This window comes from Pogonomyrmex barbatus, unplaced genomic scaffold (assembly GCF_055798465.1).
Source record: "Pogonomyrmex barbatus isolate J1 unplaced genomic scaffold, ASM5579846v1 scaffold9, whole genome shotgun sequence".
NCBI classification, from domain to species: domain Eukaryota; kingdom Metazoa; phylum Arthropoda; class Insecta; order Hymenoptera; family Formicidae; genus Pogonomyrmex; species Pogonomyrmex barbatus.
This window is the reverse complement of record NW_028297193.1, coordinates 6756049-6769079: the sequence shown is the minus strand read 5'-3', so window position 1 is coordinate 6769079 and position 13031 is coordinate 6756049. Positions and strand designations below refer to the sequence as shown.

Sequence of the window (13031 nt, the reverse complement as noted above, 5' to 3'; positions counted from 1 at the left end):
TTCAAGTTGAATTCAACATTGACCGCCGACGGACGAGCTCCGTGTTTCGCGCAGTATATACAAAAGACGCGCACCAATATGGAAAAGTGAATTGGAGCTTGGCACGCCATCGCTCTCATTACTCATCGTGCGCGTGTGGAAGACTTAGCCGCGTAATGCGAACATTACGTTCACGGGGCACGTTCGGGGTGCATGAGCGTTAGCATGAGCATCTCTCAAGACAGCGCTGCTACGATCGTGTGCAGGGAGGTTTTCGATGAGACGTCTCATCCGACAAACGAAGGTACGTGGAAGTAGCCAATAAGCCTCCAATAGTTTTGCTGCCTTCCACCTTCGTGTTCATTCACGATCATAGCCGGACATTCGACGAAATTGAACTCGTCGATTATTGGAACAGTCGCTTTATTTAGGAATAGGGCGTTCATTGCCCGAAGCTGATCGATGCTCCCGTCGTTTCCTACCTACGTAGCGCCCTACATCTTTCTCATATAATATAATTCTACGCAATTCCTGTGAGCTCCACTGTGTCTTTTCTACGCGGACGATTGGAAGATTTGTTATGTGTCGTCCATCTGATTGAACAAATCATACTTGAAGTGGTTATTATCGAAAAACTTGGTCATCGTGCATGTTACACAGTGTACAAAATATAGAAGTGAAAAAATTAATTATTGCTTTTTTTTTTAAATTGGTCAATGACTGGAAACTCGAATTCTCTCTACTACAATAGAATCACCGTATTTAGGCCATGATGATTTCATTTTGATATCCTGTGAAATATTATCCATTTTCTTGAGCCCTATTTCATCACATTTCGACATCTCAACTTTTTGCACAAATATTAAAACGTTTTTTATACCTATGTATTTTTAAATCTATTTTTATGCTATTTTTAAATCTATCTTATACTAATGACAAAAATTGATGAATTTTGCTTGAATAAAATTCTTTATTAAGAGCTTAATAATTTTGTTGATTCTTTTATAAATCAAATGTTTCCCCACGTTTACTCGAACGTATATTATATCGCGAATTATTTCTTCTATTCTAAATGATTTGTACATTTGTGTAACCATTACGCTCTTTTAGATTTGAAAAACGAGCAATCAAAGAAATTTGTTATCGCATAAAAACAAAGTAAATAAACTGTGTTTCTGAAAAAATATGCCACTCCTAATTAGCCTAAAGGCAAAGAAAAGTGTAAAAGAGACCTAGTGGCAAGTTTCCTTGTTTATTTACATCGCGCCAAGCGGGAATACTGAGCCCGTTTCCCAGCACGCTCCGGAAAATCAATAATTCGCAGTGCGGCGAAAGTTTTGTCATAGCATTCGATCATCTTTGCGCCACTCTGGTCGAATAAACCTGTCTTATCCATCGATCAAAGCTTTTCAAATTGTCTGCAGATTTTGGAACGACGGTTTTTTTGTCGGACTTCCGTTTGTAAGAATTAATACCTAGTACAGCACCAGGAATAGATATCGATGAAACCGGCAAAATGAGAACCAACACTTTGACTGGCGACGCGAGGGCAGATGGTGGTTCGACTTGCCCCCATACGACGACCACCACCACCACCATCACCACCACCACCACCACCACCACCACCACCACCACCTGTCCAGTTGTCAGGACTGATGGAATTTTTTATCGAGATCTTTTATACTCGCTGCATCTTCTCGTGATTGCTTGCAACAGACTGAAATCTTATATTGATGATCTCACGTTGTTTGATCTAAAGCTACTGGTGGTCGTGTTTGTCTCCCGGAATTTTTAATTGCTTTTAATTAGTCTGAAAGAATAGTTTGAGTAGAAAAACTTTCAGCTATTATGTTGACAGATGGGCGCATAGCGGAAAAAATTAAATGAGGTTGCTGCAGGTTGTTTACACACAAATAAAATTTGTAAAAATTTAAATAAGCATGTAGCTTTTCATAGATTTTATTTTCAAAATATATTTTTAAAAGATATTTTATACCGTTTTTGTTAAATATCAGAACAAATTACAATATCTTAATATAAACAAGCATTTCTCACACTTTTTAGCAAAATTAAGACAAAACAATTATTCATTATTTATTCATTATTTATTTGTATGATTGATAAGTATATGTAAATAGATTCAATATAAATTTCATTCGAATTATTTTTTATATCTATCTTCTTATTTTTATATCTACCTTCTTAATTAAAGTACTGAAAAGTTTATCTATCGTGGAGGGAATATTACTAATTTTAAAACTTTTATTTATGATATTTCATATGTCACGTCCACATAAAATACTTTTAATAACAACTTTAATTTTAATTTTACTTTACTAAATATTTTAATATCAATTTCGGTAGTTAAAAGAACAATCATAAGATGAATACAATAAAGTTTATGTTGTTTTAAGATATATAAGGTCTGCATAATTTTTACAATTATAATATCGACAATTAACATAGTTTTTATCAAATGATACAGATCAAATGATACAAATGACACATTAAGCGATAAATTATTTAATTTAATTATCGATATTTTCTTCTAATCTTTAAAATCTTAAAAAGTTGATTTTTAGTATTATATATTAAAGCTTCTGTTTTAATAACAAAATAGTGTTAAATGGCCGTAAACGCATCATGCCGTCGTAGCAGTTTCTGTGAAAGGTAACTTTGTGCTTTTAACCCGATTAACCGTGTGATCAATGAATTGTACAATTTATCGATATAATAAGATACAGGGATACACCTTTCTAGTGATTAAAGTTTACAAGGGCATTATTAATAAATTATGCTATACCAGATAAAAATATATGCTGTAAATAAACATTAAATTAACATTATGTCGAATTTATTGAAAATTTTCTATTGTTTTATTGATCAATAGAATGATTAAACCTGGTTAGGTACATTGACACTACCGCAATATATAGGAACCACATTTTATAAATTAGTAAAAGAATTTTACTTAAATATTTATTTAAATTTACTTAAATTTTACTTAAATATATTTCTATTTAAGAACATTGTTATGAACGAAACTAAATCATATTTTGTCAACGTCATTTTTTCATCCTTGTTTCTTTTTTTATCAAATATTATCGACTTGTCAACATGTAATGGGGTGATCAAGATTATATTTACAATAGAAATGTATTATTAAATTGAAAGAAAACAATGTAATTCCAGAGTTACTGGATTATGCAAAACGTCTGGGAATTGATCCCGATGCGGAACCACATCTTCTGGACTTGGCCCGAGAGGGTCTTATGGCAGCCCTACCTAAGGGTTGGTCTCCATGCTTTCATGAAGCTAGTGGTGCCTGGTATTACTATCAGGCATCCACCGGTACCACCACCTGGGAACATCCCCTGGATGCAGTTTACAGAGAACTCGTGGAGCAAGCTAGAGCTGGCAACAAAAGACAAATGAGTCTTGGTATGCGTTATAACATTTTATGTTTGATTTGTAAATCTCTCTCTCTCTCTCTCTCTCTCTCTCTCTCTTTCTCTCTCTCTCTCTCTCTCTCTCTCTCTCTCTCTCTCTCTCTTTTTTTTTGCCTTTTATTTGAACGGAATTATCATTACGGACAGTAAGTCATATCTGTTCATAACTTTACGTTTATCCTCTTTTAAATCGCTCTTCCTCTCTTAAATTATGACGTTTTAATAAATAAATTAGTTACTATATAACAGTGTTGGAGTGTAGGAGTGCTCATATTATTTATCTCTTAAACAATTGAAATTAATTCATATAAGAGTACGATATTTTATATTGAAATTTTCGAGAAAATATAATATTGAATATACAATACTGAATTTATTTAGTATATAGGGAATTAAAAAAACCATTTGACTCTGCTTTGACACGATTTCAATTAATACAATAACATTTCTACAAGCTATTATTGTCATGATAACATGATGACATTTTGGTTTTCAAAAGAAATTTAATCCACAAATCGGCATTAATCGCGCGCGTGCTGCATTCGCTTAACACTCAACACTTGACATCCATCATTCAAATACTTCACGGTAATCAGTAAGATCATGCAACTTGGCAATGCAATGCGCTTTTGGCGTTGCATCAAAATTACGAGAAACGCAACTATATTTTTAGCTTCTTCTATAACGTGTTGGCTATGAATATCGCAATCGTTAGCAAGAATTTAATGCGTTGCTTCTCAACTTAAATAAAATTTTATAATATTGTCGACTTATATAAAGTTTAATATTATTGTTTTCCAATTTAGCAAATATCTAATTTTTAACTGCTATAGAAAAAGTATCATTATTTATTAAAAATTTGACATGCATGCACACACATGCACGCGTGCCTCACGCACACACGGACACAGATATATATTTCTTATTCAAAAGCTCTGTGCGTGGCGCAGTCTCATAATATAAATAAAAACGCGAAACACGTGATGTTAATATAAATAATTGCAGTTACATAAAAATGACATACATATTTATTTTAGAAAAATATTGAATAAAAGATTTAATGATTAGAAAATTAAAAAGAAAAATAAAGACTAAATATATGTTTTATATTTAATCGTTTGCGTTTTAAAAAAATTATATCTCTGTTCTTCTAAAACGACTATATAATAATTCTATTATCTACATCTGCCTCCCGGATCCGTTGAATCAACTCGGTCGAGTTGTCTCCTATCCGCCAACGAGCAAATACTATGCAGTTCACAAGTGTTACGTAAATGGCTAATAACTACTTCAAGACCTTGAAACACTGACTTCGGATGCTTATGGTCGCTCCTCACTTTTTGCAATAATCATAAAGACCAGCTCGTAACATACATTTAACTCTTTTACGTAATCAGATGCTATCATCAAGATACAATTTTTTTTTTCAATTTCTGCGTATAAACAAAATTTTAATTAAAAATTAATCCATTTTGCAGCGGGAAAATATATTCTCGCTGGTTGTGATTTTAAACTTTGATTACAGATATAAGAAAAAGTACAAATAATTGAAGAACAAGTAATTTCCTAATATATTTTATACATAAAATATTCTATTTGTCTTTACGTTTCTATCAATGTTTATTTTAATGTGTGTGTGTGTGGTGTGTGTGTGTGTGTGTGTGTGGTGTGTGTGTGTGTGTGTGTGTGTGTGTGTGTGTGTGTGTGTGTGTGTGTGTGTGTGTGTGTGTAGGAATATCTATAAAACATTTATGTCAAATATTTAAAAAAATGCTAAATTAGACCTAACAGAGTAAAAACGAAGAAATTATTTATTGATGTTACAGAAGAAGACTCAAAGACTACAGCAAAAGATCTTGAATCTCACGAGGACGCAACTTTACCAAAAGAGACTATTACTCCGAAGGAAAATGTTAAAGAAACTATTCATATGAAAACTGGCATAATGGGTACGAAAATTCCAATGAAACTGGCGCCTTTGCGAAAAATTGAAAAAATCGACAGTTCGCGTAAAAGGGATCGACCTTCCTCGTTTGACAGACTCCAATCAAGAAGAGAAAGTGACTCGAGATCTGACAATGTAATGTCCTTATCGAGCGATCGAGCTGCAAGAGATTATACAAACTTGAAATTTCAAGACCCAAAATTTTATGAATGCCCGAAATTGCTCGAGACAAAGGACATTCCCGCAACAATTGCAACAACGACGACAACATCAGCGAAGAAAGAATTTGATCTCAAAGAAGTACTGAAGAGATCCGAATCACTGAGTCCGTGGCACGAAAAAGACTGGGAGCAGCTCTCCAGCAAATTTAGTTCAGAAGAGAACATAATTGACATTGATAGACTCAGTGCTAGCACATTGGCCAAACCAGAGAAATTCGACAAAGAGAAACATCCAAGTCAGTTGAGTCAACAAAAGGAGTTGACTCTTAGTGGTGGCGGTTCGATGTTTCTAAAAAGTAATAGGAGCAGAGATACTACACCTAGTCAAGATGGCAAATTGGAAGACTTTCAGGCATTTACAATTTCTGATGAAACCAATAATACCGTTGGTGATAGACCCAAATCCATTTTAAGGGACAAACAACCTGAGGATGGTAAGACTGTGCATATATCTGAATAATTTTTCAGGATTAATTTTCTTATCCTGATATATTATTCTGTGGTCTTTTATAAAGTAATTATACCGAATATAGCCTACTTAAGAATGTAGGAATATTTATATTTTTTAAAAATAAAAATATTTATATTTTACGATAAATAAAATTAAATAAAATAAAAGTAATAATTTCAGTATGTAAACTAAAAATCTCAAATAATTTTTTAAATTCTTGGATTAGTATTAACATAATTTTACTATTATAATCTGAGCTTAATTCGATTGTCGATAGACGATCGACCATTGGACGAGGAGCGCAAAAGTGTGCGCTTTGACTTGGAAAAGGAATTCAACATCAACTTCACGTATTCAGAGTCCGAGGACGATTGGGACTCCGAATCTGAAGATAAAAATCCACGGATATCAACCGTAATCAGTGATAAAATTACCGGTTCTAGTCTATCTCCGCCGAAATCAATCTCGCAAAATTTTGAAGACAGCAACGACGTCAATAAAAATGACTATTCCGATGAGAAAGAGCAAGACAAAATGGATTCAGAGGTCAACAGGCAGCAGTTATCTTTGGAGAAAATCGAATCCATATCAAAAAACGCAAAAGTAGTTGGCAAGAGATTTCTCGTGCAAAACGTTTCGGAAAATGAACATCGTAATCAGATGACGAAGAACAATATAGAAAGGGACAATAGTTTTGATTATTTACCTAACAAATTAGGTGAAAAAGTGAAAAACATTGATTTAGTGTCAAAAAGTGAAACGGATTGTAGTACTGCAAAAAGCAGTGATTCCGATGAGATGCGTAAAACAAGAGTAATTATTGCAAAACACATGTCAAATCGTTCATCAAATCAACAAGCCGAAGATGATGAGTCACCTGACATGTCGAGATTTAATCAGAATTACGTAAAGGAACGATTTATTCGACCTAAGCTAGAATACTCTCCAAGCATTGACGAGATAAAGACGAAAATGAATAGAGAAAATGAGGAAGAATTTGAAGCTTATAGAATCGAGCTCGATATTAAGCTACAAGAAAAGAAGAAAGAACTTGAAGAAAATTTTATGCAACAAAAGGCTTTGCTTCAACAAGTTTTGGATCAAAGATTAAAAGAAATGAAAGAGGAAATGGAACAAAAGGTATTTTCTTTTTTATTATAATATTATATTGCCAGATTTTTTACTCTTTGATTATTTTGAATGCATACATGCATTCAGTGTTTATTGTGATCTACAGGCACTCATACTGAAATCAAAAGCTCAAAATCATATATCCACACATACATATACATATACATTGCGCAAGTACTCAATATTTTAAACATGAAAAAAGTTCCGGTCGTAGCATTCGTTACTATCGCAATTCCAGCCATACAAAATGCTCAGCGTCATGTTCAAAGCGCGTGCTTCATCAAAGGATTAACAAAGTATAATATATTATAAATTATAACTCCTAAAAAAAAATTAAAAAAAAAAAAATTATCGTACATTTTTGTTCATTGTTGTTAATCTCTTAAAATTTATATTTTTTTCTTTTTTATTTTGTCATGAACATTTTATCTTCAATAAAGAATAGATATTTGATATTTGATGATAACAATATTAGACACTAAATATTATATTACTTCAACTTCTTAAAACCATTTTATACATATTTTTAAGTAAAAAAGTCTAAGAATATTTGTCATGTTAATTTACGGAAAATTGAAATTATATTACAGATTCAAGAATCTATTACAATGTTTTATAGGAAGAACGGGAGATACAAGCATTGATCACTGAAATGGATCAAGCTAGGATGGAAAATTTGAAGAAAGTTCGCACGGAACTGGAGGTCTGCTATGAGAAAGAGAGGCAAGAGATATTGGCTAATCTAAAAACAGAACTCGACGAGAGGAAAAGGGAGCTTCTGGAATTGAGAAGTCAAGAGATGGGCAAGCTGGAGAATGAGCATGAGCGTGACCTCGGCGAGGAAAAACTAGCAAAGCTGAACGAATATGAGTTGAGGAAACAACACACCGAAAGAATCGAAATTTTAAAGAAAGAACTTGAAAAGGAATTTGAAGAATTACGAAACGAATTAAGAATACAACAACGGGAAAAGATTACCAAATTTACCGAAGATCACGAACAATGCTTAGCCGAAATTCTTCGTGATTTTAGGATGGATGTGAGTATCTAATATACACATGTACATTATGTTATGCATTAAAAGTGATATTTGATTTATTGATAGTCTATGCTATTTGAAAAAAATAAAAGATATTTGATCTATTGATAGTCTATGCTATTTGAAAAAAATAAAAGATTTATTATTATAATGTAGATTTTAGTAATAAATTATTTCCTTTAAATCTTATTTAAAGAATATAATGTGTAAATACATTTTAAAGTAATCCAGAAAAATAATTTTATGCATAAATTAATATATTAAATATTAAATATTACATAAAAATTGTTTCTCAAAGGATATCAATCCTTGCGATCGAAAAAAATATTTGGAGATAATTCATCTATTGCGATTTTAGGAAGCTCTTGCTCGTAAGATGTACAAAGAGCGATTGGAGGAAATCCGTGCGGATTTTGCAAGAGACGCCGAAAAGGAAGCGAGAAAACAGACTGAGCGAGCTCTTCAACAGGAAAGCATCGACTTTGAAAAGATGCGTTGCGAGAAACGGCTGCTGCAGGACAAGTATACGGCGCTCAAGGAAAAATATATGAAGTTAAAGAACGATGTTCGCCTTGCAGTCGAAAGAAGAAGCAGAAGAAAGGAGGGATATACTACAGCTTCAGAAACTGAGAGATCAACATCCACCAGGACGAGGACAGACAAGACCGATTCGTCGGAACAAAAGTGAGTTTTCTCTCTACAAACGGAATTGATTCACAACCTGGAGTATCTTGAATGTTCACATGTTCACAAATAAACTAGTGACATTGTAAAAAAGAATTTTAGTATCAATAATATTGTTTGCAAATCTTTCTCTTACTCTTCATACAATTAATGATTTTTTTATAGCAATGAGTAAATGATTTGACAGATGAAGAGATTAAATCAAATAACAATATCTATTTTATAATTACAATCTCTAAATAATGGATGTAAATGGATTAAATGAATTAATGTAATTAAATGATAATTATTCTTCATTTAATTTTGCTAACGATTGTATAATTAGTATATGTAAATGTCTCTATTTTTAATATCGTATTCTAAAAACTTTAATGAATATCGATATTGAATGTTAAATGTCGATACATAATCGAAATTTTCATTATATATTTGTTTTATTGAAAATATGCATATGAGAATGTATTATATGTCGAATTGCCTCTGATATTGTCAATATCGATATTTGTGAATATCGTTGTAATATCGGTATTACCTGAAAATTATCAGTTTTCATTTTGGTTATTATATAGAATTGAAAAATATCGATATAAGTAATTCTTACACTGTTTTTATGTTCTAAATGAAAGATAACATGTTCTGCCATGATATATTAACTGTAATCATTGTTAATAACAGCGTGCAGTGAATCTCAATTTCTGTAATTCTTAAACACGCTCAGCGTACAGCACAAGCATGCCATTTCATGTTACATCTCATTAATAGATTTTCTTCTTTTTGCAATGATTTGATGTTTCTATAGAAATTAGCGAGACTTTTTACACAAAAAGCTATATTTACGTTGTATTGTATTTTCTCTGAAGTTATTAGCGACAATAGCAAAATCTTATTCTACAATATTTTTTATATTTTTTTATTTTATAATATTTTATTTGGACATTTTGTGAGATAAAAGGATTATTACTGCTGAATTATTGAGAAATAGGAAGGGAGCAATCTTTACTATTTTAAATAAAAGCGTATTTTTCTTTTTAATCATAAATCAATTGGATAAGAATACGTGGGGTATATGTGAAAAAACTATAATAATTAATAGACATATTCTCGCTAGTTTCTATATTAAAACACTAATGTTGCATGTTCATTTTTGATATCACGTTAATATCTTCACATTAGTACCTTCGCAGTCTACATCATCAATTCTTTATTCGTTGAATAATGCCCACCGTATATCCTTGTTAAGAACACGAATGGACTGTGAAGGTACTCCGTCATGTTCATACAATTCGCCCTAATGTTCTGGCTATAGGCCTTAAATCGTGCTCGCAGTACTCCGCTGAAGAACGCGCGCTCGAGCCCAGTAACAAACGCGAAATCGCTGGACAGCCAAAGCGCGAACGAACAAGTCGAAGAGCAAAATGATCTGGAAAATTCGAAGAGTCAGAAAGCGACCGCGGGATTTCAGAAACACACATCCCCGGCTGCTGGCTTGAAAAGTACGGCAAAAATTGAATCCGACGATACCACTACCGCCAGTGAGAACACTAATATGATAACAAAGAAGAAGAAGAGCTTCAGTAAAAGAGCTACTTCGAGTGCAGGTCGCTCGAACGGTAGCAATAACAACAATGTGGAGAATCCGGTGGAAAATATTAGAAAACAGCTGAAGAAGCTGGAAGATCTCGGTGATCAGCTACCGAGCAACGAAACGGCCTATACAGTGCGATATCCTTTCCAAGATAAAGGTGATTGTTTTAAACTTATCTCGCGCGATATTTTATCAAAGAATTCTGTACTGCTTACATCCCTTTTCTCAAGGGAAATTATTGTTAAATTTTTTTATTCACAAAATTTTACATTTAAAAACTTGAATCAAGTCAGTTCAAATAAGATCAAAGTTATCTGAAAAACAAATGTTATTTGTTTAAAAAGTGTGATATTGTAATTTTATTCAGAGACAAAAGTTTGTTGTTCTTATAGGGATAAAGCACATGAGCTTCTTTCTATTTTTTTTTTTTCAATTTCTTATAAGTAAATATAAAAACTTAAACAATAAGAATGAGTTAATGTATAATTACAAAAAAATAATTAATTACAAAAAAATAATAAATTTTGGTTAGGAATAATTATTTTAGAATCATTGTAAATAATTGTATACCTCCTTCTTAAAGAATATAGTTTATTTTATGTGATTTAAACGATATATGTTTTAAATTACGTTATGTGTAAGTAAATGATAGTACTTACGATATGTTAAATTTTATAAAATATAATTAACACTCTTTTATGTTACATTATTTTATATTACACTATATTACATTACAATATTTTGTAAAAATTATATAGACAATTAATAGAATATTAAATATTTATGTATGTATTTGATAATTGTAAATAACTTTTGTACATACAACACTTTTGTATATATCTCTTGAAATTAATTTTATTATCTTTTTAATATTTTTGAGCCTCACACTTCTCTATCTCTATTAAAATATCACTAAATAATTGACACAAGGTAATATATATCATAATTGTCTCCAATTTTTTATTTTTTATTTATTAAATAGTTTATTTTCGGTAAAGTATATTGTTATGAACATATTGCTTTTAGAAATATGTAAATAATATAACAAATATAATTTTTTCAAACTGAATTTTAGCATATATTATTTGTATTATTTATATCAATAGAATAATTATCTTATTATTTATTTCTCTTTCTTTTTCATAGGATTATATACACTTTACTTTGGTTAACGGCTTATATCTTTCCGGCTCGTAAGTGCACCACCAGTTTTTCTTTTGCTTTCGCACGCTGTTTTCATATATTCGTTTCTCAATCACTTTTTTCATCTCAACATCAAATTTTTAATATTTAAGGCTTAAAATTTAGAGTTAAGTACAATTTTTTTATTTAAATTAAAAGCAACAGTATTTTCCTTTGCAGCATTAGCGAATGCCTCTTCGGAGCTAGAATTCTTCCGACACCGGATGCATGTGGAAAAGGATTCGGTGAGGAGAGCTTGCGAAGCGTTGAGACAACAAAAAAGTGCCTTTCAGGGTAGGCAAAGAGCTTGGAAACAACGGAGCGGGAGAGCCACTCTGGAACAATTAGTACAGGTTGTTCTAATGTCGTTCTGTTGTCGATTAGAAAGTAAAAATAAATAATAGGTTACACTAGTAATAGGTTGCTAAAAAAATATGTTTTAGTATACATACAATTCTGTATAAAATGTATAATTCTTAATTCTTTCAAGCTCCTCTAAATTTCTTTCAATATTCAAATAATATGCAAGATAGTAGCGTATGTGTATGGCCATTAATATTTCTACTTTCTTCTTTAATAAGATAAAAGAAATTTGAGAAAACAACTGTCTTTAATGATTTTTTTTTTTATGAAAAGTAAATGGATTGTGAATACTTACTCTTCAATTAGGAGGAACGCGAGCTCTCTGAAATGGAGGTGAGTTTGCATCGCACCAAAAGCCTTTTAGGTGAGAAAATCATTCATTTGAGGCATTTGGAACAATCTTTGGAACGAGTAGCAAATGATAAGCGAAATGAAAACGATGCCAAAACCGACGAACTGAGCGACATGTCGAGTGCCAGCAGCGGTTTCAGCTCGACTGATTTAGGAACTGATACTTTTATAGGTGAGTTGCACATTAAATTTTGGAATCGTTAAATTATTATTACAAATTTTAAAGAAAAATCAATAAAAATAAAACAAATCTTATTATTGATAATTAATAATTAATGATTAATAGTTAATGATCAATAGAAAAGTGTGATTCTCTCTCTCTCTCTCTCTCTCTCTCTCTCTCTCTCTCTCTCTCTCTCTCTCTCTCTCTCTCTCTCTCTCTCTCTCTCTCTCTCTCTCTCTCTCTCTCTCTCTCTCTCTTCTCTCTCTCTCTCTCTCCTCTCTCTCTCTCTCTCTCTCTCTCTCTCTCTCTCTCTCTCTCTCTCACTCTCTCTCTCTCTCTCTCTCTCTCTCTCTCTCTCTCCCCCTCTCTCCCTCCCTCCCTCCCTCCCTCTCCTCCCTCCTCCTCCCTCCCTCCCTCCCTCCCTCCCTCTCACTCCTCCTCTCCCTCCTCTCCCTCTCCCTCTTCTCTCCCTCTCCCCCTTCCCTCCC

General features: G+C 32.4%; 1 protein-coding gene across 3 annotated transcripts in view; it reads left to right on the top strand.

Moving 5' to 3' along the window:
* The first annotated feature begins 20 nt into the window (after window positions 1-20).
* The window catches only part of Cep164 (centrosomal protein 164), a 17651-nt gene continuing 4640 nt past the window's right edge, over window positions 21-13031 (top strand). The window contains exons 1-10 of one of the 3 annotated variants that reach the window (XM_011645026.2): window positions 22-283; window positions 2600-2649; window positions 3172-3420; window positions 5255-6028; window positions 6323-7185; window positions 7796-8215; window positions 8574-8899; window positions 10226-10641; window positions 11847-12019; window positions 12336-12552. In XM_011645026.2, the coding sequence (XP_011643328.2) occupies window positions 3252-3420; window positions 5255-6028; window positions 6323-7185; window positions 7796-8215; window positions 8574-8899; window positions 10226-10641; window positions 11847-12019; window positions 12336-12552 (3358 nt within the window). In that variant the 5' untranslated portion in view covers window positions 22-283; window positions 2600-2649; window positions 3172-3251. Of the gene's footprint in view, window positions 284-2599; window positions 2650-3171; window positions 3421-5254; window positions 6029-6322; window positions 7186-7795; window positions 8216-8573; window positions 8900-10225; window positions 10642-11846; window positions 12020-12335; window positions 12553-13031 lie in introns of all 3 variants that reach the window. The other 2 variants (XM_011645027.3, XM_011645025.2) reach the window with 2 other exon arrangements.